We start from the raw sequence: 25,890 nt of genomic DNA, 5'->3' as shown, positions 1-25,890 counted from the left end.
GAATATTGAAAGGAAAGAAGCATGGCTCTCCAATGTTCCAAATGACACCAAAGGAGACAACGTGTAAAGCTCAGAGCTCTAATCAACAATAGCAATGTGAACATGTTGCGATAGCCTTTGTCGGTCTCAGAATGGTCTCAAAATATACACAGATCATCCGCATAGAGAGCGCAATTATTTCTGCTGAGTTCAGCAGCAACTGACAACTTCACTCAGGACTCCCAGTTATCAGAAGCCAAGGCATTTAAATGGTTTCACTTGGGAATTCTAACAAGTTTTCCCCCAACAACCTTAAGTCTATGGAAAAAAATTAGAACAAGACATTCTTATTTAGGGCCTGCCTAAAGGGAGCACGAGTATTAAAATACGCTGCCGTGCATGAGAACCTTGCTGAAAGTGCCTTTGAGTTTCTTGTTTCTCTGGCTTAGAAGGCTGCCCCATAAGTTACATGAACACAAGGCTCAGAGCAAGTGTCTAATCCAGCTGGCTTTCTCCTGGTCGCCAGCAGGCCTCAAGCCTGCCACTTTCTTTGGTCATAATCAGCATGTGCTTAAGGAATGCTGACTAATTCCAACGTTTGTCCAGGCAGGACACAGGGAGGTAAATCCACTGCCAAAAATAAAAATGCATTCCAAAGTCGAATAGTAGGTCACTCTGAGATGATGTACTATTTGATATCACTCCTGCCAATCCTGTGCTGCCGTTACTCATGCTCATTCTCTGTCCCTCTGAACTTCTCAATGGATCCTCTTCACTCAAGGACTCAGGAGCCTGCTTCACTCTCTCATTTCAGCCAAAAAGAGCTTCATACACGCATTTCAGGAAAAATTTACAGAGACAGAGAAAGAAAACATGACTTACCTAACTATAAATTCGGCAATGGTTTCTCTATCATTCAGTTCCATTTAAATCCATCCCACACTGATCTCTGTTTTCAAGGCATTGTCCAAAGTTGAGGAAGTGTTGCTGACATCTAGTCAGCACAAGAAGCTGACAAGCAACAGCTCTGTGCAATGCTTTGAAAACCCCTTCCGGAGGATTTTTGCAAGTAGGAATGAGACTACTCCCCACCACAACACACACACACACACACACACACACACACAAATATTCATGCACAGCTTTTTTCAGTTATGTTGCAGAGCAATGTGTCCTTCAACTTAGAGAATCATTTGTGTTCACAACACATGAATGAGAAAGCCCTCCCACGCCCAGTTCTGTCGCCAGAGCCACCAGGTTGCGAGAAGAGCTCTTTATTTAGATCATCACACACGCGTCTTGTGGTTCTGTGACTCTAAGCCATACGATAGGCTACCTCCATCAATGTTTGGGGTGCCCAGCTGAGCTTAAACTCCACTCCTAAAAATAATAATAATAATACGATCCTTTGTGCTGGCGATGATAGCAGGGACCAGCAGCACTGCCTCCTATCCAGAAGTTCCCTGCTCCTATGGTCAGAGTCATTGACAATGTAGAACAGGAATGAAAGGAAGACTGGACCCTCAGGAGGATTTCTACCTATTAAAAGATGATGGTTCTTGTCCAGCAGGTATATTTTGGTTTGAACTTTTCATCTATCCCACTATCCATTGACTAAAAGGATTGGAAACTTTTATTCCAATATTCCAGAATGTACTTATAGATATTTCATGTAAACCTCATCCAAAGACTAAACAGAATATTTATTATTACCACTGCCAAAAAGGATTTTGCTGTCTGATTTCATCCAAACAGACAAGGAAAAGATTAAGAAAAAGCAATAAATAGCCCATACACCAAAATGAAGGAAAAAAAAAAAAACCCTACACACAAATAAATTCCAGGCAACCAAAAATAAACAAGTGCTTCATAATCATTTTTAAGTTACATGTGTTGACTTTTAAAAAAAACCTTTTAAATGATTAAAATGTGTTTACCTTCCTTTTAGAAATTTTAGAACATGCATATAATAGTTTATATGTTTGAGGAGGGAATAATTTAGAAGGAAATGCTTTAAAAAGTGGGGAAAGGGGATCTACAAATAATTATTTTAAGTCTTCAAATGGATAAAGAAAAAAAGTAGTCTTGTTTATCAGTCCACCACCCAACATAGTTGGAAAATGGCGCTTCTTTCTTGATGCCATCCAGCATGGTGTCCCCATTCTTCCCTTGCATTGATACTTAGCACCTTTGGTCATTATAGATCTCTAGGTTTCTCCTTCACTTGACTAGCTGGAAGCTCTAAAATGCAGGCAGCACCGCTTGTTTTGTATTTTTTAATGTTAATTTTTTAATTTTTGTGGGCACATAGTAGGTATATATATATATTTATTTATGGGTACATGAGATATTTTGATACAGACATGCAACAATCATATCAGGGTAAATAAATACCCATCACCTCAAGCATTTATCCTTTGTGTTACAAACAATCCAATTTTACTCTTTTGGTTACTTTAACATGTACAATTAAATTATTATTTATATATGGCCGGGCACGGTGGCTCACGCCTGTAATCACAGCACTTTGGGAGGCCGAGGTAGGTGGATCACCTGAGGTCAGGAGTTCGAGACCAGCCTGGCCAACATGGTGAAACCCCGTCTCTACTAAAAATACAAAAATTAGCCGGGCATGGTAGTGTGTGCCTGTAATCACAGCTACCTGGGAGGCTGAGGTGAGAGAATTGCTTGAACCAGGCAAGCAGGGGTTGTGGTAAGCTGAGATCATGCCACTGGCATTCCAGCCTGGGCAACAGAGTTAAGACTCCATCTCAAAAATATACACATATATACACATATATATAATAATTATTATTACTATTGACTACAGTCATCCTGTTGTGCTATCAGATACTAGATCTTATTCATTCATTCTAACTATTTTTCATACCTATTAACCATCCCTACCTCCTTCCCATCCCTCCATTTCCCAGCCTCTGGTAACCAACATTCTACTCTCTATGTCTATGTCCATGAGTTCAACTGTTTTAATTTTTAGCTCCTACAAATAAGTGAGAACATGTGAAGTCTGTCTTTTTGAGCCTGGCTTATTTCACTTAATATAATGATGTCCAGTTCTATCTATATGGTTGCAAATGACAAGATCTCATTCTTTTTTAGGGCTGAATAGTACTCCATTGTGCATATGTACCATATTTTCTTTATCCATTCATCTGATGATGGACACTTAGGTTGCTTTCAAATCTTGGCTACTCTCAACAGTGCTGCAACAAACATGGGGGTGCAGATACCTCTTTGCTGTACTGATTTCCTTTCCTTTGGGTATATATCCAGCAGGCACCAAGTTTTGTTCACTCCTGTCTAGGAGGCACCCAGCATAGAGTCTGGCCTTCATGCATTCCATTCATTCATCTAGCCATTTATTCACTTACTCAGCTCAAATATTTACTAAGCTGCTACCATGGGCAGACACTGTCCTAGGAACCAAGGATAGTAGTTACACGAGAAAAGAGAAAACAAGGTTTCTCTCAGCATTTAATGATGGAAAGGGAGAGTGACAATAAAGAAACAAACGAATAAGTCAGAAAACAAGTAAGAGTTAAAATGTATTGAGTGTCTCTCAGATGTCAGGCATTGCTCTGCACTCCTTGCACTTTCAATTCCCCAAAGCCCTCTGTGACAGGTGCTATTATCATTTCTCTTTTACAAATGAGGAAACTAGAGCATAGAGAGGTGATGGAACTTACCCAAGGTCACTGGGCTAGTAGATGGAGGAGTAGTTCACCCGGACAACGTGGTTACAAGCTACTCTGCATGCTGCTATCCTTGTCACATACAGTAACAGGCCATGGAAAGGGATGGGCTCATGGGCAAGCTACTCACACTAGATAATAAATATTTGCTGGATGGATGAATGAATGAAAAAAATAATACAGCACCTCTTAAGTTTACAAAACGTGGCTGTGAATATAGAACTTAAAAAAAAGCTTTTTAACGTCTTTGCAATGTTTGCTTACCTCCTTTTGCCCACGATTGTGCACTACCCTCTTATTCTGTCTTCCACATGACTGCACAAGTTAGGGAGATTTTGTTGAGGTTTTTTTTTTTTTTTTAATTCAGTCAATATAATGAAAACAGTCGTTATAAGTAGCTTCTTTCAAACTATACCCCCGTCCACTCTGAAGTATTCACATTGCTATGCAGAATTTGCTTTTAGATCACTCTGTTCTCCAACTGGCATCTATGTATCTTTCTTTTCACTCACCTATTTTATCTTTTACTAAAAGCTGACACCATGCCATATGTATAATAGGCTGTGGTCCAAATTAAAGTCACCGAGCTTAAAGCTGTGTTGCAGTAAGTCTCAGGATGGCTCAAATAAGATGATAAACATATTTGGTCTGGGGATTATAACTTCAGACCCCCTAGGCCTGTTTCTCAGGCAGCCTGACAAAGAGAATCAAAGTCCTCCCCATAAAGAGCAGCAAGCTCCAGGCTGGGAAGGACAGCAGGGTCAGGGAGTCCCCAGGCACGGCCTGCAATGGGGGTACAAGGAGGAAGAGGAGTGCAGGGAGTGGCCTCAGCCCTGTGCTGGCAGAACAACAGAAAGACAGCTGTATCCGACAAGAGGTATGTTCCCAGAGTAGTGACAGAGACAGATGCACATCCCCAGCATGGATGAGAATTGGGAGCAGTGAGAAGACCCCCTCTCCAAAAATAGCTCCCCCTCTGTGGGCATCACAGTTCAAAAAAACAGCCACTGCCTGCCTGCCCCTCTCTCTCTCTCTCTCCCCCTCCCTCCCGCTCTTTCTCTCTCTCTCTCTCTCACACACACACCCCAAGTGCCACATACTTAGAATCTGTTATTTTAGTCATCACAGCATCACAGCAACTCCGTAAGTGTTATTACTCTCACTTACTTTACAGATGAGAAATAAGAAGTTCAGAGAGGTGCATGAATTGCCTAAAGTCACCCAACTGCTAAGTGACAGAGCCAGAATTTGACCTTGATCTATTGGACTCCAAGACCATTACCTAAACAGCTGTGATGGTTCTAAACCTCATGGATGGTCACAGCAAGAAAGGCATGGGAGCCAGTGAACAAAGGCATGGTGACTTGAGTAGTTTGGCATTTCATCATTCTGGGAGCGTGTTCATAGCACACACAATTCCAGGAAGCTCCATAGCCCTTGGAAATGATACGCCTAGCCCACTTCGAGAAAATCCAGTGTGCAAAGCTAGCGTTTCTCCAGTTTCTGAGAGCACAAAAAGCAACGGGTGGAAGGCAGAGTTGGTGCTCGTCGCCACTTGAATCTCTGGCACTCATGCCAATGTGCATCACTGCGAATACCACTGACAACTGTTCTCTTGGCACACAGCACACTCAATGCAAACACTCTGCTGATCAAACAAAAGTGGAGGACATATTCCAAGGCCCAGGAACTGCATTTGATGCAGACCCATCCTCCCTCCTGCTGGATGACTCCCACAAACAGCTGAGATGCACGAGATGCTGGAGCAGTTAATGGAGATGTGTTTTGATCACCAAAAGTCTAACCTATTGTAACAATTGTTGGAACACAAAGGAGTTCCTTTTTTATAGGTTTGAGTTTTTTAATACTTAGTTACATTGAAGGGTAAGCTCTAGGGTGAATTTCAGTCCTCTGCAAATCCACCAATGGAAGGGCCCAGGGCAACTGGCCATTACCTTTTACTTCTTTTTACTTCTATGCCTGAGAAAGGCAGTTAAAGAAAGGAGCAGTGAAGCTACCTGACTGGAGACAGCTAACCAGACAGCAATTTAAAAATGTGAATGGGAATACTATGTCATCTCCTGTCTTTTAATTTTAGACACTCCTCTACTACAGTAAAGGTATAATCCCTCAAGTAAATCTCTCAAAAGATAAGAAATTCTGTGACTGCCATTCTGTTCATGTATCTGTCTCACCTCACCTTTGCTTCTACATTGTCTCTTCTAAAAATCCAACATTCTTTATTTATGGTTTCTCCTCTTCCCTACTGGAATATGTGTGATATGTTCATGCTTCTAACAGAATAAAAGGCACTTTTTTGTTGCTTTTTAATAACCTATAACTAATTGAAAAGTTTCACTAATATCCACCTCTATGCTAGGCCCTGCAGAGAATAAGAAAAAGAAATAAAGAAAGTGTTCCTCATGCACACAGTGGAGCATCTCTAGGGGCAGAAAGACCTGGTTTAATTTTTCTCTCTCCACTAATCAGCACTGTGACCTTGAACAAATTATGTAAACAGAGCCTCCATTTTTTAGACATCTAATTCTCAGTTTTTTGGAGATCTGATTCTTAGCACACGATAAGGACCCTGTGAGATAATAAGCTAAACCATCTCAGTGCCAAGCCATAGCAAAAGCACAGTGAATGTCAGTTTCCTTTCTTTTCTACTCTCCTCAAAGCACTTGCAAGAAGTCAGCAAAGAGCAGTCAAACTCAAGTCAAACCAAATCCCAGTCTTGTCACTTAGTAGCCATGTGATCTCAGGCCTTTCTCTCTGAGCCTCAATTTTCCAATCTGTCAGATGGGAAGAAAATGTGTACTTACCTCCTAAGATTGCTCTAGGAATTAGCTGAGGGAAGCCACATAAAGTGGAGAACACAATATCTGACTCAATAAATGAAGCTATTATCATTCTTACTAGAGAAAAAAGACATGAAATTAAAGAACAATTAAGGACCAACTAAATCATTACAAATTCTGTTTTAGACGAAAAGATGAGCAGAGTTGCAGAGAGGGAGGCTGGCATTTGGGGCATCCTAGAAGAGGCAGGAATTAAAATTTTGAGATGACTGCTTGACAGGGACTGGAAAGCTGGGGTCTGTTGTTGTTTTGTTTATTTTATTTGGCAAGTGCCATGAAGGCAGAAAAGGTACAATCGAAGGCAAAGCGGAGGCCTTAACCTGGAACATACGGGAACACTAATGGAAAAGGCAGCTGGAGCCACACAGGCCCTTAAAGGGGGAGAGGAAAACCCGGCAGGATAAGCAGGGTGGCGCCAGATACCAGAGGCCCTGTGGATCTGCTGCTAGGCAGCCGAGCCTCAGTGGGCAGGCAGGAGAGAGCCAAAGGAGGGGATCTGGGCAGGGAGTATGCAGGATCACGGTGATTTAGGAAATTTGGAAGTGATACGCCACATGGTCCCGGTGCTACAGGATACAACCCGGGGAGCCAGCCAAATGCTTCACTTTCCCCAGCAAAGGGCAGTTCTCTACATTAACAATGTACTTAGATCACTGAGGCTCAAACCCTGACTCCTAATTCTCCTAATTACTTTTGCATGAGGATCTTAGGCAAGCTTCTTAACATCTATAGGCCTCAATTCTGCACATAAGGAAATTTAAGGGAAATGATACCTATTATTAGGCTCAGAGGAGAAGTAAGATCATGTCTGCAAAGTGTCTGACATCCAGTAGGTGCACAACAAATGCTTTCAACTTTGGACTCCATTAGCCAACATCGTCCCAGTGATCCCAGGAAACTTGGTTCAGCAACAGTTTTTTCTATCACTAAAATAAAATGCCATTTGTTAAATACAGAATTAGAAGAGTTTATGAGTAAGACTATGTAAAGAGGGTTAACAAGATGTTTCGGAATAAGGAAAATAAAGATTAAAGAACGTCCACTAAAATAGAAATATCAGTGTTCTAATAGGAGGCATTGATTTAGCAATCAAGCCTCAGTTACTCTGTTTTAATACAGCTTGTCAGTCAGGAATCGGCACCAGGCAGAAAGCTAAAAAGGTATTGGAAATGTTCTTCTTTTTAAGTTGGATAGTGGGTACATAGGTAAATTTTTAGTCTACTGTATCAAGGTATGATTTACATACAGTAAAATGCACCCAAGTGCAGAGTTCACTGAGTTCTGACAAATGCATACACCTATGTTCTCACCATTCTAAGACACAGAATGTTTCCTTCTTCTCTGCACCCCTTCCCAGGCGATCACCTTTCTATATGCTTCTGTCACTATGCCTGTTTTATCATCATTATTTAAATCACGTCTACATAGGGTATGGACTCCTTTCTATGTATGCAGTATTTCATCATTTTTAAATTAATGCTGTATTTTACCAGCTAAAATGAACAAGAAATGCCAAAGACTTTACTGAGAGGGTTTCTTGGCATGAAAGTTAAAAAGAGAAACCAGCCAAGCATTGTAATTCCTTCAAAGGATGGCAGTATGGGTAGCTGGTGAAATGACCAGGACAAGCTGGACCAATTCTGGATTCAATCTGACACAACTGGACACGGGTAGGTAAGTCACTTCACTTGTCTCCATTTTGCTTTATTCTTAAAAGGTGTCATCCACCACATCCCATGTGCATGGGGTGACCATATAACATATCTAAATCATACTGTGCTAAAAGAGGGTGCTATTAAGAGTTATAAACCCAGGCTGTCCCTGGTAAACCTGGATTTAGGATGGTGCCACTTATAAGCACCCTCTGAGAGCACCTCTTGTGATGTTCCCAGGGATCTATTACGTTCTCTAAAGAAAAGAGTGTTGCACAGACTTATGTCCAAAAGCCTTTTTTTATCCAAAGGTGATGGGGCTCATCCAATCCAATCTACCATGCAGTATTAAAAGATAACAGACAGACTGCCCAAGGAGAGAAGGGGTCTAAGACACAGAAACACAAGAAAGCACACACATGGAAACTATGGAACCACTTGAGAAAGACGAAGGCTGCCTGATGATGAAAGCACTCAGCTGAGTTATACTGTCTTTGTCACTCGCCCTCCTAAGAGGCAAGCATTAGGCACTCTATCAGGACACATTATCTCAGAACTCCCATGGTGCGAATTTCATCCTGAGATACCAAGTCTTCATTAACATACTGATTCCAAGGACTCAGCCTGTGCAGGGGAGGAAGAGGCAGAAGCAAGCCTTCACAGCTGCCAACTGAATTGTTTAAAATCTATCAGATTTAGGCACATTTGTACTTACAAAGTTACAGCATAGCACCTTTTACAGTACTGTATAGATACAAGAAAGCATTCATTGTAAATATCTGAAACCACAGCTAAGAGTTAATTACAAGCCTATAACCAATGGAATGACTGCTACAACTAAAATTAACTTGGACTTATCTAGGCTTTCTAAAACACCAGGAAAAAAAAACACACACACACACACACACAATTGCCTAAAAATTGCATGCAGAGATTATCATCGTCCCCTCCCAGGGAACTGCGCAAAAAGAGATCTATTTGCCCTCAATTGCACAGATTCCTTTAAGTTGGATTTTATTGCATACACTCAAAAAAAATCTGTTTTTTAGCCATAATCTTGTGCTGTCCTATTTAATCTATAAAATTGTAGATGTAATTAATGTATAGAAAGATCTTCATTACAAAATAAAACATTTTTCATATGTCAAATTGATGATTCTTATTACATAATAAAACAGTCTTTGGAATGTAAACATTTGTATTCTATAGGTAATGTTCTACAAAGTAAACTTGGTCTTGCACTCGATGAAATTCGTTCATTTCTCATTGGAGGGAAAGTATCAGTAAACTGTTTACAGAAAATATCAGTAAACTGTTCAATTGGGTCATGTGTTACAAAGTCTAACCAGAAAAGTTTATACCAAAGCTGAAAACCCAAATGTGTATCTACATTTTTTAACAACAGACACCTTGAAGAATTTTTAAAACTAGGAATCGTGACTTGCTTTAAAACACGATTCTTAGAAATAGAGCTGATAGCTGGTCATCACAAACAAGTGAGGATCAGGGCTGGAACTCCCCATGCATATACTTGGGATCTCTGAGCTCACTTTCACATCAGTGGGAGAAATCACATTAGTCAGGAATCTGGATCCTACTCGGGCATGAACTCCAAAATCTCTTGTGTCACCCCAAGGACCATCTGTAGAAATGCCATAGGCTTGATTCTCATCTGCAAAATCTCCTTCTCTGGTCTCGTCTCCAGCTCTAAATATTCAGTGACACTAAAATAGAGGAGGATCCTGCACTTCTTCAACAACTGTTCGGGTTCCAATTTCGGCTCCGTCTTTACTGGCTTACAAATACACTCTGACTGCGTAACTTATGGTAAGTCCCCTTCTCAGTAACAATGATCCTCCCAGCCTCACAAGGGTGTTCTGAGAACTGAACGAGGAACATTCCGAAAGACCCTGGACCCAGACACGAGTCTGCCTTGACAAACATTATTCCCCCTTCCGAGTTACCGTATCAGTATCCTCAGGGAGATGTTGAAGCTATCACAAAGTTCTTAGTGAAATAACTTCTGACTGAAGTTCAAAATAAATGCTGGATGCCAGTAAAAGAGTGAGGGGCAAAAAGATAACGATTGAATCTACTAGATATTTATTCCTAAAGCTCAGCCTCCCGGTAGCCACGTCCTCACTTCTGGTAGAAGTGTTTGCTATTCACCTTCAGAGCATGTCAAGAACATAAAATTATTCACAAAGCATTTTTTGCCAAGAACGCGAAGAGACTGTCAATGGTTTTTTGTTTGTTTGCTTGTTTTTTAACTTGGAAAAGCTTCTAAATCAATGACAAGACTTCCGTAGAGGCTGAAGACAGGCACCCCAGGCCTTCCTCTGAGGCCCCAGCCACCACTTCCTCACCCCTCCAATCTGGAGGCCAAAACAAGAGCTGGTCCCAGCACCCTTCACCCGAATACATAATGCGGCACAGGAGCAGGTTCCCCATTCCCTACTGTGAGAATCCCGAACGCACTCTTCTCTGCCAGGCTCAGTCCCCTCAAGACTCCTCTGGCCCAGCAGAAATTATTATCATTATTATTATTATTATTATCATTATTATTATTATTATTTTGGAGACAGAGTCTCATTCTGTCACCCACGCTGGAGTGCAATGGTGTGATCTCAGCTCACTGCAACTTCTGCCTTCGGGTTCAAGTGATTCTCCTGCCTCAGCCTCCTGAATAGCTGAGATTACAGGCACCCACCACCACGCCTGGCTAATTTTTGTATTTTTAGTAGAGATGGGGTTTCACCATGTTGGCCAGGCCGGTCTCGAACTCCTGACCTCAAGTGATTTACCCACCTTGGCCTCCCAAATTGCTAGGATTACAGGCGTGAGCCACTGCGCCCGGCCCCAGTAGCAATTAAATCAAACCTAAGAACGCCGTTGAATTGAGGAATAAAAACAGCATGAAAACCCAGATGTGGTCTTGTCTCAACTGCTGACTAGCAGCATAACCCAAGGAAAGTCATTTCACCATCCAGCCTCAGTTTCCCCCCATGCAATATGGAATAATGAATACCACCCACGCTACCATCCTCCCATGACTGCCAAAAGGATATCAATAACATGCACACACACTGAAAGCATGTACACCTAAGCTTGCTGGATACTGAAGTTATTTTATTAATGTCACAGTATTTCTAGGAATTTAGTCTTGCTGTGCCTTATAACATTGAATCTCTTTTCTAAAGATATAGAATAATCATAATGGCAAAATCAGTGCCAGGCACGGATCTAAGCACTTGATATATGTATTCATTTGTTCCTCACAATAATTCTATAATTATTATCCCCATTTTATGACGAGGAAACCAAGACTCAGGGAAGCGAAGCAGCAGCCATGTCCTGGCACAGCAGGGATAAGAACCCAGCCACAGTTTGTGCTTTAGCCTCTATGCTAATGGTAGGCTGACAGCTTCCAATTATTTACTTGACTGAAGAAGACTATGTCACACAGCCCCATGGAAATTCCGGACAGAAAGTGACAGGTTTTCTACTAGTCACTCACTCTTCGCCAGCCCTGAGCCCTGCTCCCGTACCATCCATTACCCTGTGAATCACGACAACCACCCACAGGATAAAGAGCATTTTCGCTTCTAACAAATTATAAACCTGATGTTCAGAAAAGTTCACTAACTTGCCTCCAATTCCAAAATTAGTAAGTTGGGGAGATGATATAGAAGAAATGTAAAAATTAAATAGAGAAGTGTCTAAATTCCTGCACACCTCCCTCAGGTGGATGGCTCCTGGGCCCACTCCTCCCTGGCCCGGTGGCCTTCCTGAGGTCCAAGTGGATCCCTGACTTACGCCAATCCTTGTTGCCCAGCCGCTGCCCTCCCTGACCAAGGGGTCTGGGAGAGGTGTGGGGAACCTCCGACCCCTGGCCAGAATGGCCAGAGGGGAGAGAATTATTTTCAAGAGGCAGAGGCCTTACTCACAGCCTGATGCCAAGTTCTCCAGATTCGGGATTTCACGTTGGAACTGGGGTTGCCTTTTTCCAAAGAAACAATAAGAAACCACCATTAATAGGAAGGCCCATGTCTGCTAGGGTTAAACAGGCCTTCGTGGGTTGGCGGGAGAACCAAATCACAGGTTACTACCTTGTTTTTATAGGAAAATGCGTGCCAAGTTGTGAAACAAAGCCTTGCTAGGAAAGGCTGACGGCCCCCATTTGTGAGTCAGGGGCTGCTCAGCACGCTCCTTTAGTATGTGGAATCCAATTGACAAGAGGCCCGTGCATGTCCCCCACACCACAGTCAAATCTTAAACTAACACGTCTCATTTGTAACTAGCGTTAACTTGATCTTATTCTCCCCAGCTTTGGACCATCTGTTATTAAAGGTTTCACAGCATTTGTTCTTTGGGAGGCCCACAACCTGGCTGGTTTGGGTGGGTTTGACCTGAGAACCCTATGGATGAGGGAAGGCCTTCCCTTCATCCCAATGTCACATCCTGGCTCCACAAAAACAACCCCTTGATGTGAGGCTGGTAGACTTTGCCCTGGCTCTGGCACCTACTGCCATGCTGTGTACCCTTGGCCAAATGATTATACTCTCTGGGCCTTGGTGTCAAGGGAGAGAGATGAATGGATGGTTTCTACATTTCTAATCTCCCTCTTCAGGTTGCAATAGAAAGGCATTGCTTGGAGTTATTGAGCCCCTACTCTGGTTAAAACAGACCACGTAGCAAGCATTGAATGAAGTGAAACATCTATTACATACATTTCATACACATATTTTCATATAAAGCACTTGGAGCGATACCTGACATAGAATAACTGTTTGCTAATGTTAACTGTTGTTAATATAACCAATGTCCTCATAAAACTCTACTACGTACATGCTCTTCTTATCCCCATTTGACAGGTGAGGAAATCGATGCATAGGGTTTAAGTCATCTGGCCAAAGTGACACAGTTTATAAGCAACAAGGCCAAGATTTGAACCCACGTCTTTGAAGCTCAGGAAACTCCATTTTTAATCACTCAGCTGTACTTAAAGAAAAAGGAAGAAAGTCCATTTAGCTAAGGGCTGAAAGGCTTTAGTGAAATAATACTTGTTAATCAGAGTACTATAAGTGTAAGGGACTTTCAAATACAAAATTTATTGAATCCTCATCCAATTCAAACTAGGTGGAACTATGCCTTTATATTTTTGGCTATGCTTCTTACACGATAAGTGCTCAAAAGATGTTGATTTGTTTTTCATTTGCTAATTTCAAGTGATATTTGATATTGTAAAACACTTGCCCATCTCCCTCAGAATTCACTATAACTCATTGGATTTTAGATGTAACATTGCTTATCAAACACTTGCAAATGTTGGTGAGAAGTGACCCCACCTTAGCTAAGAAAAAGTGTGACTCTAGGGACCCACCAACTACCAAAAAGATTCTAAATCTATGAGAGATGGAGGACGGGTCCAGAGGAGCCAGAGTCATCCATTTGTAAGTGTACATGTGGTTCATTCCCGGTTTTACAGCACATTCGAGGGCTCAGGAGCATTACCAGGACTGTCATCATGGGCACAGGCACAGGTAGCAAGTGCAGGGCTAGATTCCAAGGACAGGCCAGATTCCAACAAACAGACCTGTCCTGAGCAAGATGCAGCATTGAGGGCAAGAGCAGCATTGAGGGCAGCCTCACACAAGTCCAAGATCAGTTTACACAGGCTGGGGGAGGAACTGCAGCTACCACCTACAGCAGGGGTGAGTCGGTGGCTCTTATGGGCTGAATTATGACCCCCAAAAGTAATGGAAGCACTAAACCCTAGCACCTCAGAATGTGACTGTATTTAGAGACAAAGTCTTTAAAGAAGTAATAAAGATTACATGAGGTCCTATGGGAGGGTCCCAATCCAATCTGGCTGATGTCCCTATAAGAGGAAATTTGGGCTCAGGAAGGGACAACAAGGATTTGTGCATAAAAAGGAATGGCCTGTGAAGACCCAGGAAGACAACCTCCACCTGTAAGCCAAGAGACAGGCCTCAGGAGAATCAAACCTGCCAACACTTTGATCTTGGACTTCCAGCCTCCAGAACTATGGGAAAATTAATTTCTGTGTCTAAGCCACGCAGTCCGAGGAATTTTGTCATGGCGCCCCTAGCAGGCTAATACAGTGGATGACGCTGAGAAGTAAAAAGATGCTGTGTGAGAAAAATCAGGTCTCACAGGAAAATCTGAGCAGATCAGCCAACTACGCACAAGTAGCGGATAGCTTCAGGGTAGATCCAAGATGATGGATGAAAAATGCAGAGACCAAGTGTAGGAAAGAGGAAAGGGAGCAATCCATCAATGCTTTTCTAGCATTTTCTGTACCGGGCATGGAAGGCATACAAAAATCAGGAAAAGTCCTGTCTAGCTAAATCTCACAGGCCAGTGAAGGAGCAAAAAGGTTAAACATAGGGAAAGCATCAGAGGAAGGCAATAAAACAAAAAATGCCATAAGGAAATAATGCAAAGATGGCTTCAGGTCCTGTATGACTCAGTGCTGAGATCTGCAAGAATGGGCTGATAGGGAGCCTGTTTGTTTCCAGCAGGCTTGGGGCCCAGATGAAATGAGAGTGGGGTCAGTAGAATCCTACAGAATGGGGAGGAGAAGGGACACGAGGTAAATAACTCGGAAATGCAAAATGAAGGCAATCTAGAGGAAGGGCAAGCCAGGCAGTGCGTTGATGGTGCTGTCTTCGAATTGCCACCGTTGCCTGCGGAGATAAAGTGAGTTAAATCAGAGCTAAGCTGACTGAACCAGATCAGAAATATTGATGCTACTCCTCACGCTGTATGGCATAAACATCAAAAATAGGGAAGAATAACAGAGGAACACATCGTGTGCCAAAGCTATACACACCACACTGCAGGGGTCAGCTGTCAAAAGCAAGTCCACATGGGAAGCCAGAAGATTAGAAACACTAAGATGCGGGCCGCTCTCTGCCCATTTGGCGAGAAGAGTGGAGAGGAAATTCAAGACACTGAGCTGGAGGGCTCCTGCCCGGTTTCATCCCACACCCGTGTTAGGTTCCCACCCCCAGCAGAGGGACTGAGGGAAAGAAGCAAACAGCAGAAGGAAGAAAAGTAAACATCTAGGAAGATCCCAAAATCAAATAACCTGCCCCTGATGACTTCAAAATGTTCCGTAAGAATTTCAGGTGCAGTCAGTTGAGCTGCCTTGGTACCAGCATCATACTAACACAGAAGCAATAATTTCTTCCCAAGGAAAATAGGAAGTATTTCTGTTATGCAAATCAAACATATTGTTCTTTTTTTTCCCGCAGCTATATCCTCCTTTATGGCCACTGAAGGAGGATATGGTCAGGAAAAACAATGAACAGAAACCTGACTATAAAAGCATTTCCCTTCTATTGCATGGCTGGAATAAGCAAGGGAAGCCAAATTCGCACAGTTCGTCACCTTTCTATTCATGTAAACAATCTCATTTTATTTTTGAATTACTTTGTGGGAGGAGAGGGTTTCCAAATGTACTATTTCTTGCTGCAGAATATGGAAGCAGTATCACTAAACCCTTAAATTAGGCTGAAGAATAACACAGGCATATTTCATGTTTGAGTCTATGTTAGAATGCCTGGTTTTCCTAAATTAAGTCTTACTTGGAATCCCGAACTTTCTTTACATTTTTTCTTTTCTTACTATCTGAAAAATCATGGCAAAATTCTGATGCAAAAAAAACTTTCATGCAACAAAAGACTAGTAGCAATAACAGAAGCTAGGCTTCCTATGAGTTGGGCATTAAAAAAGATTATTCACTATGGAAAAATAGTTGGGTCTTGTGCCTTACATCCTTAATGTGTTTATAATAGATTATAATCTTGTAAGTTGAAATAATCACTGCAATTAACACCAAATTCTCTTAATTCTAACAACTCACACAATCACTGAAATAGTTCATAAACTGGTGGAATTGCCGTATCTAAGCTCAGGCCAATATCCAAGACAGAAGTTTTCCAAAAAGCCCAAGAAATTCTGAAAAGTAGCCTCACACAGGTTTTTCTAAGGCTTAGACAAAAATTCAAGTTACCCATTGCCTGACTGACAAACCCATAACCACCTTATATGGAGTTAATAATAGCATTTCTGCCATTTATATTACCAAGGCTTTGAAAAAGCACATGCAATACCACACCTGAAGGGAAATTACAGGCAGACGTTAAGAGTAAGTAAATGCTGCCCAGCTGAAATATGAAAAGTCCTTAGATAGATATGCATAGATAGATAGACATATATAGATATAGAGATAGAGATAGATAGAGAGAGAGAGAGAGAGAGATGGGGCAACAGAAATGTATACACAAAAGAGGGAAATAGCTTATGTTTAAACAAGCAATGATGAAGTTCAACAATATAACAGAAAAAGTCTGTGTACATATACCAGATGGACAGCATGGGCAAAAGGAATTTGACTTCTGAATTGATCAACGTCAACATGGATTTCAAAAGGCGTCTACCCTTTAAATGTTTATTCCAAAGAATTATTATGCCATGCCATAGGAAATTTCAGTTCATTACAGTAACACAAACACACACAAGTCTTAGTCAATAATTTAAATAAAAATTTTTAAATGACAGGGTGTGCTAATTTGTGGCCTAATATCAAACACCCACCAAAAATCAAATCAGATGTTTCAGTGACTGACAAACTCTCCAGGAGAGTCATTTCAGTGACGAAGGTCAAACCTTGGGCTGTTCCTTTATAAACTGGCACAGACCAAAAATTCCCAGAGGTTCCCTGGCCTATAATTGTATGCTATTATTCTAGAAGCATGATTAGCGTGTCCTTGCCTTTTCAAGAAAGCAGCCTGTAATGCAAGCAATGAGAATAGCATGTAGGTTTGCGGAGACTGTTTTTGGCATATACCACAGACATGTGGAAGAGTCCACCTACGTGATTCAGAACCACTACAGGTATTGTCTGAGATGTCCTAAAAGCTTTTATTTGATGTTGGAATGTATCTATACCTTAACCGGGAAGAAAAAATGATAGTAATAGGACAGAAAAGGTTATGAATCATAGTTTATGAATGGAAGAATATTTAGAATACATATAATAAAGGCATTTATCTGATAGTAACTACCACAAAAAGAGAGATATGTTAAAAACTACCAAATTTAATTCAATAGCAGAACGATAATTAAAAACTAGATATAACTATAAAATGTATGTAACTATACATTTTAAGGAAACATGTGATTTCAAAAATTTTATTATATTTATAATGAAACATATTGATGGCCAAATTATGAAATAAAGTTAAGTTGTTGAAAATGACTAGATTTCATTATCAGGTCTTCTGTGAATTCCAATGACTAAAGAGTGCTAACATCCCAAGGACTCCACTGCTATAGGATGGGAATAGGGTGTGGAAGTCAGCCTTCAAGAGATAAACCCACCCACAAATCTCAGAGAAGATCCTTTGAATCTGTACAGACAGTTGAGAGAGCCAGTTCATACACAGCTACGGTGTTATTCCCACAGGCTGACAAATCCTAGGCTGCAGCTATTTCCAGAGTCCTCAATTAATGGGTCATAAGAGCCCTGTAGTCTTAACTCCATTATAAGGTAGGAGTAGGGTAGAAGAATATGACCAGAAAGACAGGCTTAAATGCCCTCTGTGTTTCTTTTATTCACAGAATCTCAGACTGCCAGGTTCATTTGATTGTTTGTTTGAGACAGAGTCTCGTTCCGTCGCCCAGGCTGGAGTGCAATGGCATGACCTCAGCTCACTGCAACCTCCACCTCCCAGGTTCAAGCAATTCTCATGCCTCAGCCTCCTGAGTAACTGGGATTATAGGCACCCAGCTCTTTTTTTTTTTTTTTTTTTGGAGACACACGGTTTCACCGTGTTGGCCAGGCCGGTCTTGAACTCCTGGCCTCAAGTGATCCACCCTCCAAAGCCTCCCAAAATGCTGGGATTACAGGCGTGAGTCACCACACCCAGCCAGCTGTCAGGTTCTTACTCCACATGTTAGAACCATCCTTCCAGTCACAGAATATTCATGGGCACTTCTATCTAAATCCTATCCATCCTAGGAAACCTGATCCAAATCCCACCTCTGCTATCAAAGTCTTTCCTAAGCATCCTCATGAAAATGACCTTTTCCTCTGAATTCTACACACGACGTCCATCAGTGCTACTTGGCATCTCATCTTGACCTGCCTTGGGCCTCAGCAGCTTCCTGGAACTGTTACTTAGCATCTTACGGATTCCTGTATTGTCTTACACTTTGCATCTCCTACAGAACTCTGCCCTCACACATAAATGGGTATTTTTAATGGTGCACTTCAATATTCTTCCCTGAGTAAGCTCTTTGTTTCCCATATAGTCTTTGTTTTTTGTTTGTTTGTTTGTTTGTTTGTTTTTTTCCCGAGACGGAGTCTCGCACTGTCACCCAGGCTGGAGTGCAGTGGTGGGATCTCGGCTCACTGCAAGCTCCGCCTCCCGGGTTTACGCCATTCTCCTGCCTCAGCCTCCCAAGTAGCTGGGACTACAGGTGCCCGCCACAGCTCCCGGCTAGTTTTTTTTTGTATTTTTTAGTAGAGACGGGGTTTCACCGTGTTAGCCAGGATGGTCTCGATCTCCTGACCTTGTGATCCGCCCGTCTCGGCCTCCCAAAGTGCTGGGATTACAGGCTTGAACCACCGCGCCCGGCCAATTTGTTTGTTTTTTAAGGCAGGGTCTCACTCTGTCGCTTAGGCTGGAGTGCAGTGGTGCGATCATGGCTTTCACTGTAGCCTCAACCTATGGGCTTCCCACCTCAGCCGTCCACATAGCTGGAACTACAGGCATGCACCACCACACCCAGCTAATTTTTTAATTTATTTACTTATTTATTCATTTTTTGAGACGGAGTCTCCCTCTGTTGCCCAGGATGGCATGCAGTGGTGCGACCTCAGCTCACTGCAACCTCCGCCTCCCGGGTTCAAGCAATTCTCCCGCCTCAGCCTCCTGAGTAGCTGAGATTACAGGCACGCACCACCATGCCTGGCTAATTTTTGTATCTTCAGTAGAGACGAGGTTTTACCATGTTGGTCAGGCTGGTCTCAAACTCCTGACCTCAGGTAATCCACCCACCTCGGCCTCCCAAAGTGCAGGAATTACAGGTGTGAGCCAGCACGCCAGGCCTAACTTTTTTATTTTTTGTAGAGACAGGGTCTCACTATGTTGCCCAGACTGGTCTCAAACTCCTGGGGTCAAGTAGTCCTTCCACCTAGGCCTCCCAAAGTCCTAGGATTACAGGTGTGAGCCACAGTGCCTGGCCCAGTCTTTCTTGCTTAGAGCCAACTCAAAATGATACTAGCAATGAAACATTCCCACCTCTCCTTAACAAGACTAACTTACAACAGGTGTCCTGTATGTCAAGTCTAAGGGCTTCTTTTTCATTGTCTAGAACCTCCTGCAATCATCCTGAGGCAGACACTTTCTTTTCTTACTCCTCTTTTCAATTCACTTTCAATTGTACAAAATATCCTTTTGAACTTCTTCATCCAAAATGACACTACTTAATAAATCAGCACCAAAAAGTTTGCTTTACTCATGTGCAAATTTGTGTACTTCTTTTTCTTTGGCCCAATTGAATGCTTCAGATTATATGTATTACTAGTCATCATTTATGCTCTTGCTACAAGCCACCTCAAGTTGATACAAAGCAATCTCTGTATTTATAAAACAAAGATATTATATCTATCCTATAACTCATCCTACTTATCCTGCAAAATCAAGTTATTCGTGTATCTCCCCATTCTCCAACTAGAATGAACTCCACGAGAAGGGATACTGGGAATTCTCTTTTGCACACTGTTGTGTCCCCAGTGCCTAGATCAGTGGCCAGCACTTAGTAGGACTCCATACATTCTGGTGGAATCAATGCTGGTTGAATGAATTTCCAGGAAGCCTCCCACATTCTACCTCTCAACCCCTTCCCTCTGCTTGATGAGAATATGGTCAAGAACATGAATTAACGTGAGGCCATCAGGGTTCCAGTCACTGGCTGACCATCTCAGTAGAGGGATAATCTGCAGCATACTACCTGACTTGTCTCCATCTCAATCTTCCCATGTGTAAATGAGGGTATGACTGGGCTCCTAGTGGGGACTAAGATCACGCAGGTAACGTATACAGAGGCGCACCCAGTGCTGATAGTGGCTCTTCTGTTGTGTCCCTTTCCATCAGTGACACCTGTGTCACTGCACTTCGTGGATCAGTCTTTCCCCGTTTTAACTATTAAAAGACTAGACGCTGACAACAAAACTTATTTTGATTCAAATAGAAGTAAATTAATAGGCTCAAAATGAGAGCTTGGATTTTTTTCCTATCAATAAAGTATATGCACTTGAGTGACAGCTTAGACATCTATTCTACGTTTTTGTTTATGTATGTAGCCTATGCACCCTGTTCAGATAGGCCACATTGCCCAGGAGTGCAGTTCTGCACAGGTGGCTGCCAGAAGCCTGACTTTTTACAAGGTGTAAACCAAATGGCCTGTACTATACAACAAAACAGTGAGAAAAAGCTTGCTTCACCACTCCCTGACTTAGAAAATGTATGGGAAAAAAATGCAATTTGCCTCTTAGGCCTTTAAGGATCTTCATATGCCATTCTAATTTTAAGAGACATTCTTAAAGTAAATATGAGTCAAGGAGAAACCACTATCTTTATTTTAAATGTTACTACTCAAACTTTCAACTCCAGGAGAACTCTTACATGTAGGCTGTGTCAACACTGTGTACACTGGAGGTAACTTTACCTCTTTGCTTTTTGGTCTTTCCAATAAGAAACTGTGCTCAATTAAATATATCTTTAGAACAAAGAACACCTGTGGTTTACACCTAGCTTTTGACTTGAGGCAAAGACGTTTTGCAGAAGCAAGTATTTAATACATTTGGGTATTCTAATTTCATGTAAAATAACTAGCTACAGTGAATACTTTTCTGATGGGGTTGACTTAAGTTTCTACAAACATAGGTTACATCCCTCCATTCCTCTTCTCCCAAATAATATGGTATTTTTGGATGAGAAATTAACATAAAACCTCTGAATTTTAACCAGCTAGATTTTCCTGAGCATAAAACATGTGCAAGTGAGCTCATAAATAAAAACCTGCAGAACTCACAACTTAAGCTTGTCATAAACAAGCCAAGAGCAGAAGAAGAACACTTTTCAGCATCCACTTCACATGGCAAGGTCTTAGCTAAAAGATGTGGTCCCTGCTTTTAAAAGCACTGGTCTTCTCAAAGAAATGCCAACACAGCAGACACATCAAGTTCACCTACCTTTGTAAATAATCCTTAGCATAACTGAGGTAGAACAACTATGAAACCCCCTTACTGAACTACACAAACCTATTATTATTGGTCATGCCAGCTCTATTTTCTGCAGATAAATCCAACCATTGCATAGCTAGGTCACGGTACACTCTATGGCAGAAAGGAAGTAAAAGTTAATGTATTTTTTTAAGTTAATGATTCAGGCAATTCTTGGAATAACTTCCACTTGAGAAGATGTAACTAAGATGTCTTATTGAAAGAGACTCCCCAGCTGTTGACAGCTCAACTTTGGAAATTCCCTCTTTTTTGCCGATTCCTGACTATCCCTAAATCCAAATTACAAAGTTTAACGACCCTGGAGAGCCATCTTTGCCTCCAGTGAACTCAGAACTCTATAAATATTCATTAAAGCTCTAGATTAATGTTTACTGAATTAAAGGGGGGAAAAGACACTGGAAACCTAGCCTCCAAAAACCCACCGCCTGCTCCCTTCCCACTACAAGATTAAACTGGGTGCTCCAGTGCTGAGAGTCAACCCATCCAAGGGGGTCTGATCCCGGGCCATGAGGCGATGACAGCCAAGAGGTCTGGGCAGCGGCTCCAAAACGGAGCACCCACTGCCCTGGGAAATGTTGGGCGCTTGCTATGACACAAACCCTCCCCCAGGGAGCGGAACCGGATGGTCGGAAATCAAGTCAGTTCTGCATAGACCCTAAGGCCCCAATCCCATTCCACCACCCTCCTTCCTGTTTATAGATCCCGCTCCTGGAACTCCAACTACCAAAGAGAAAGCAGACGTTTTATATGTAACACATGACGTAACTTGAAAAAGTTATGCTGCTTATTGGCGCGAGTTACAACTTGCCGGGCTCACACAGGAAAACAGGCTCACGTTAATTACTTTGCTTTTAATATGCCATGCCTTCCTTTCCCGGGGCCCCCACAAAGGTTGGGTAACTGAGAACCAGGTACCCTCGGTGGTAGGACCCAAACTATGTGGGCGGTGAGCGAAAGGCACGCAAGGAAGAGAGCCGATCGCTTCCGAAGCGGCAGCTGATTCGGATTCACTACAAGCCCGGCGGCTCTTTTCTCGCACAGGCGCAGGAAGAGGAAGCCTGGGCACCTCTCAGGAGGCACCGAGTTGCCCGATCGCTCGGCGATGTCGCCGAGGGGGCTCGCGGCACTGCGCCGATGCCCCTGGCTCGGCGGAGGGCGTGCCACCTTTGTCTGGGTTTCCCCACCAGGATGGGCGACGCCTCGGTGCAAAGACGGCTTGAACTGCTTGGAGGCGCCGACGCCGCTGTCCGCGCTCGAGTTCCCAGCCCTGCGCGGGGCCCAGGAAGCCGACGCGGCCGCCTGAAACCTCCCACTTACACTGCGCGCACGCGGCGCGCCTGCAAGTCCCAGCCCCGCGGCTGCTTCCCCGGCGCGGCAGCCACAGGGTGGAGAGCCGGAGACCCCTGGCTCGTAGGCGCAGAGGCCCGGCGCACCCCTGCCCTCCTGGCACTGCACCGCCGGACGAGGCAGGGCCCCCATACCCTCTCCAGGGCCCGCTTCTTCCGCGCCCACGCGAGTCCCTTCTTCGGGAGACAACGGGCCGATGGAACCCCCCTCCCCAAGCAAGACAAGATCTCCGACTGTCCACCGCGTTAGGGAACGCACGACAGACACCCAGACAGCACCCACACCCCTGCCCGCCCCCTCGGCCCTCACTCACCTGCCTGCACCGTGTCCGAGAGGTCGTGCCCGGGGGCTGCGGTACGGGGAAATTCCTTCAATTTCCTGGCGCTCAGGTTCAACCCCCCGGAGTTGGCCGCCTCCTCAAGCGCGCGCTCCAGACCCCGGTTCAAGGGCAGGTTAAAGCCCCCGCTGCCGCCGCCGCCACCGCCCGCCCCGCCGGGGGCGCCGGTTCCTCCGTGGTGCTGATGGTGGTGGTGGTGGTGGTGGTGGTGATGGTGGTGGGGATGATGAAGTGGGTGCAGAGTAGCTACCGAAAGGGCCGGGACGAAAGGTTGGGGTTCGCTTCCCGGCGTCGCCATCTTCTCCCGGGCCCCCCCACCCCGCCCCGCCGCTCCTGCGGGGGGGTCACAGCGTTCCCCGCGAGGGGAAAACGGCAGCTCGGGCTGAGTGCCGCAGTGCTCCACCGAAAGGCGCTGGAAGGAGGGGAGGAGGGTGTGGGCAGGCGCGTAGAATGGGGGGCGGGCGAGGAGGCGGCCGTGGTATCTCGGTCTTGAAGGTTTCCTGTCCCCGGGAAGCTAAGGACTGCGGCGGCGGCGGCGGCGGCGGCGGCGGCGGCAGCGCGCATGTGTCTCCTCCCGCCCCTGCGCCCTCCTCCCGGCGGCTCTGCCCTCCTCCGCCGTCTGCTCTCTCCTCCTCCTTCCCCCACGCAGTCTGTCCCGCCCGAGCCTTCCTCCGCGCCTATTCCGCCGGCCTCCGCCGCCCTGCCGCGATCCGCCCCGCAATCGGGGTACAGGGCGGGGCTGGACGCCTGCTCCTCTCTCTGGGCGTCCTTTTGCCGCCCAGGAGGCTTTAGGGGACTGGAGGTTGCCGGGGTAGGGGGGTGATCTGAGAACACGGATAAAACGGCGGGAGGCAATGAATGGGATTTGAAGTACAGCGAGGTTTGGGAAAGGAGAGGGTTCTCTCAATTCTGCGAGTTATTCTGGCTGTTTAACCCAGAGATCCCCAAGAGGCAGTTTCACTATGGGGTCATCCCTGCAGATGCCCCCGGCATTTGGGCGCTTACGATGAACCAGGCGCTGGTTTAGAGAGCCTACGTAAGTTAGGAGGGCAAAAATGGTTCTCCTCAGTCTACAGAGGAAGTTAAGAAATGTATCTAAGGTCACCCCTGCAGTTAGAGGGGCGCTAGATTCGAGCTAGTGGCCCTCAGAATCTAGGGTTGCCCTCCTTCACAGTATACCACTGGGCCAGACACCAGCGCCAAGGGACGAATACGAGTGGGACAGAGTGTTTGCTAAGCGGCAGAAGAAAGCTACAGATATTGGAAAGAAAAACTCAAAATGAGGGCAGTGTTTATGGGGGACAGAAGACATTGTCGTAGGAGAAATTGGGTGGTGCTCCCCGAAATTGCGTGGTGCCAGGAGAGGCTAGAAAGCCAGTGACCCCAACCAGCAAATCACTCACAGCTCGAGTCTGAGCTGAAAGAACCATCGAAGTGTCCTTGTGCCCTTCTTCTTCCTGCTTTGGGGCATGGAAACAAACATGTCCGCTTGCAAGTGAATTCACATTCTGCCATCAGTCACCCAGTGGCACCCAGGCCGATGCTAGCACACCAGGGGCGACAGAGAACATCTGACACCCTAAGGGCAGACCAGCTGGAAGACTAATAAAGTACCATTCCTCTCCTGAAGTTAAAGCTTCATGTCCAACTTTCCAGGGCCTTTATTTTTGCTCTATTCTTAAGGCTTGATTGTCCCCTATGAGCGACTTGGTTTGGGGAAAATGAGTCGGGGGTGGAGGTGGGGGGGAGGCGGGGTGTCAAGCCCGAAAGCAATGCAACCCTTGGAGTAGGGGAGCTGGTCTTTTAAGTGGTAATGCAGAAGTGTGATGGCCTAGGCAACAGGCTGAAACTGGTGACTTCACGGACTCGGCACTTAAGTATGGCATGATCTGTGTCACTTGAATTGACTGCACAGATAGTCGCCCTTAATTCCTACGAGATTATTGGCCCTGAGCAAAGCATTCTAATCTGCTCGGAGGAGACACGCGCCACCTGCTGGTATCCTCCCGCAAACCTCGCCTCTCACATGCCATTCGCCGCAGCCTTCCAGGCTTGTAAAAGCCAGGCTTCAACATTCATAACAATAATGACAATAATAATAAATGACAGTATACTTTCATCACAAAAAAGTAACCAAATTTCCACTTTCCTCGAGGGAGAGGAACAGAGAAAAACAAACTCCAGTGAAAAACAGAAACACAGAAAAAAATCCAATTAAAAGAATCTTCAGCTGAAACCAGGTGGTAGTCTGTGTGATCGGCAGCCAGGACATGATTTGGGACGTCTCCTGGCTGACTGCAAATTTACTTCAGACTAAGAGTCGCTATGATGCATCACAGGAAGCATAAATATTTTTTTAAAAGACCACAAATTCTTCTTTAAAGAAAATAATGGATTGAATATGAGCTCACGATTTGCTTTTTAACAAATGATCAGTGCTTCTGTTGGATTGACCTAGTCATTGTGGTTTGTTTACCCATCTACAGATTACTAAACTGTAAATTCCATGAAATAGGGACCTATTTTTTGCAGCTCTCTCCCCATACCTCAGAATTGAGAGGAGTACTTTGTATATAATGAGTGCACAATTACTATTAGTAATCAATTAAGTATTGCATAATAGACCATGTGTTTAACAGGTTTGCCACTTGTTGATAGG

General features: G+C 44.1%; 1 protein-coding gene across 6 annotated transcripts in view; it reads right to left on the bottom strand.

Moving 5' to 3' along the window:
* Positions 1-23,851, bottom strand: part of LRCH1 (leucine rich repeats and calponin homology domain containing 1) — a 204,174-nt gene extending 180,323 nt beyond the window's left edge. The window contains exon 1 of one of the 6 annotated variants that reach the window (XM_050766275.1): positions 23,208-23,851. In XM_050766275.1, coding sequence (XP_050622232.1) covers positions 23,208-23,529 — 322 coding nt within the window. In that variant the 5' untranslated portion in view covers positions 23,530-23,851. Of the gene's footprint in view, positions 1-861; positions 17,305-23,207 lie in introns of those variants that run through there. The other 5 variants (XM_050766279.1, XM_050766278.1, XM_050766276.1 and 2 more) reach the window with 5 other exon arrangements.
* Between the last annotated feature and the right edge of the window lie 2,039 nt (positions 23,852-25,890).

Source organism: Macaca thibetana, chromosome 17 (genome assembly GCF_024542745.1).
Source record: "Macaca thibetana thibetana isolate TM-01 chromosome 17, ASM2454274v1, whole genome shotgun sequence".
Classification (NCBI taxonomy): Eukaryota; Metazoa; Chordata; class Mammalia; order Primates; family Cercopithecidae; genus Macaca; species Macaca thibetana.
This window is presented reverse-complemented; position numbering and strand designations above follow the sequence as displayed.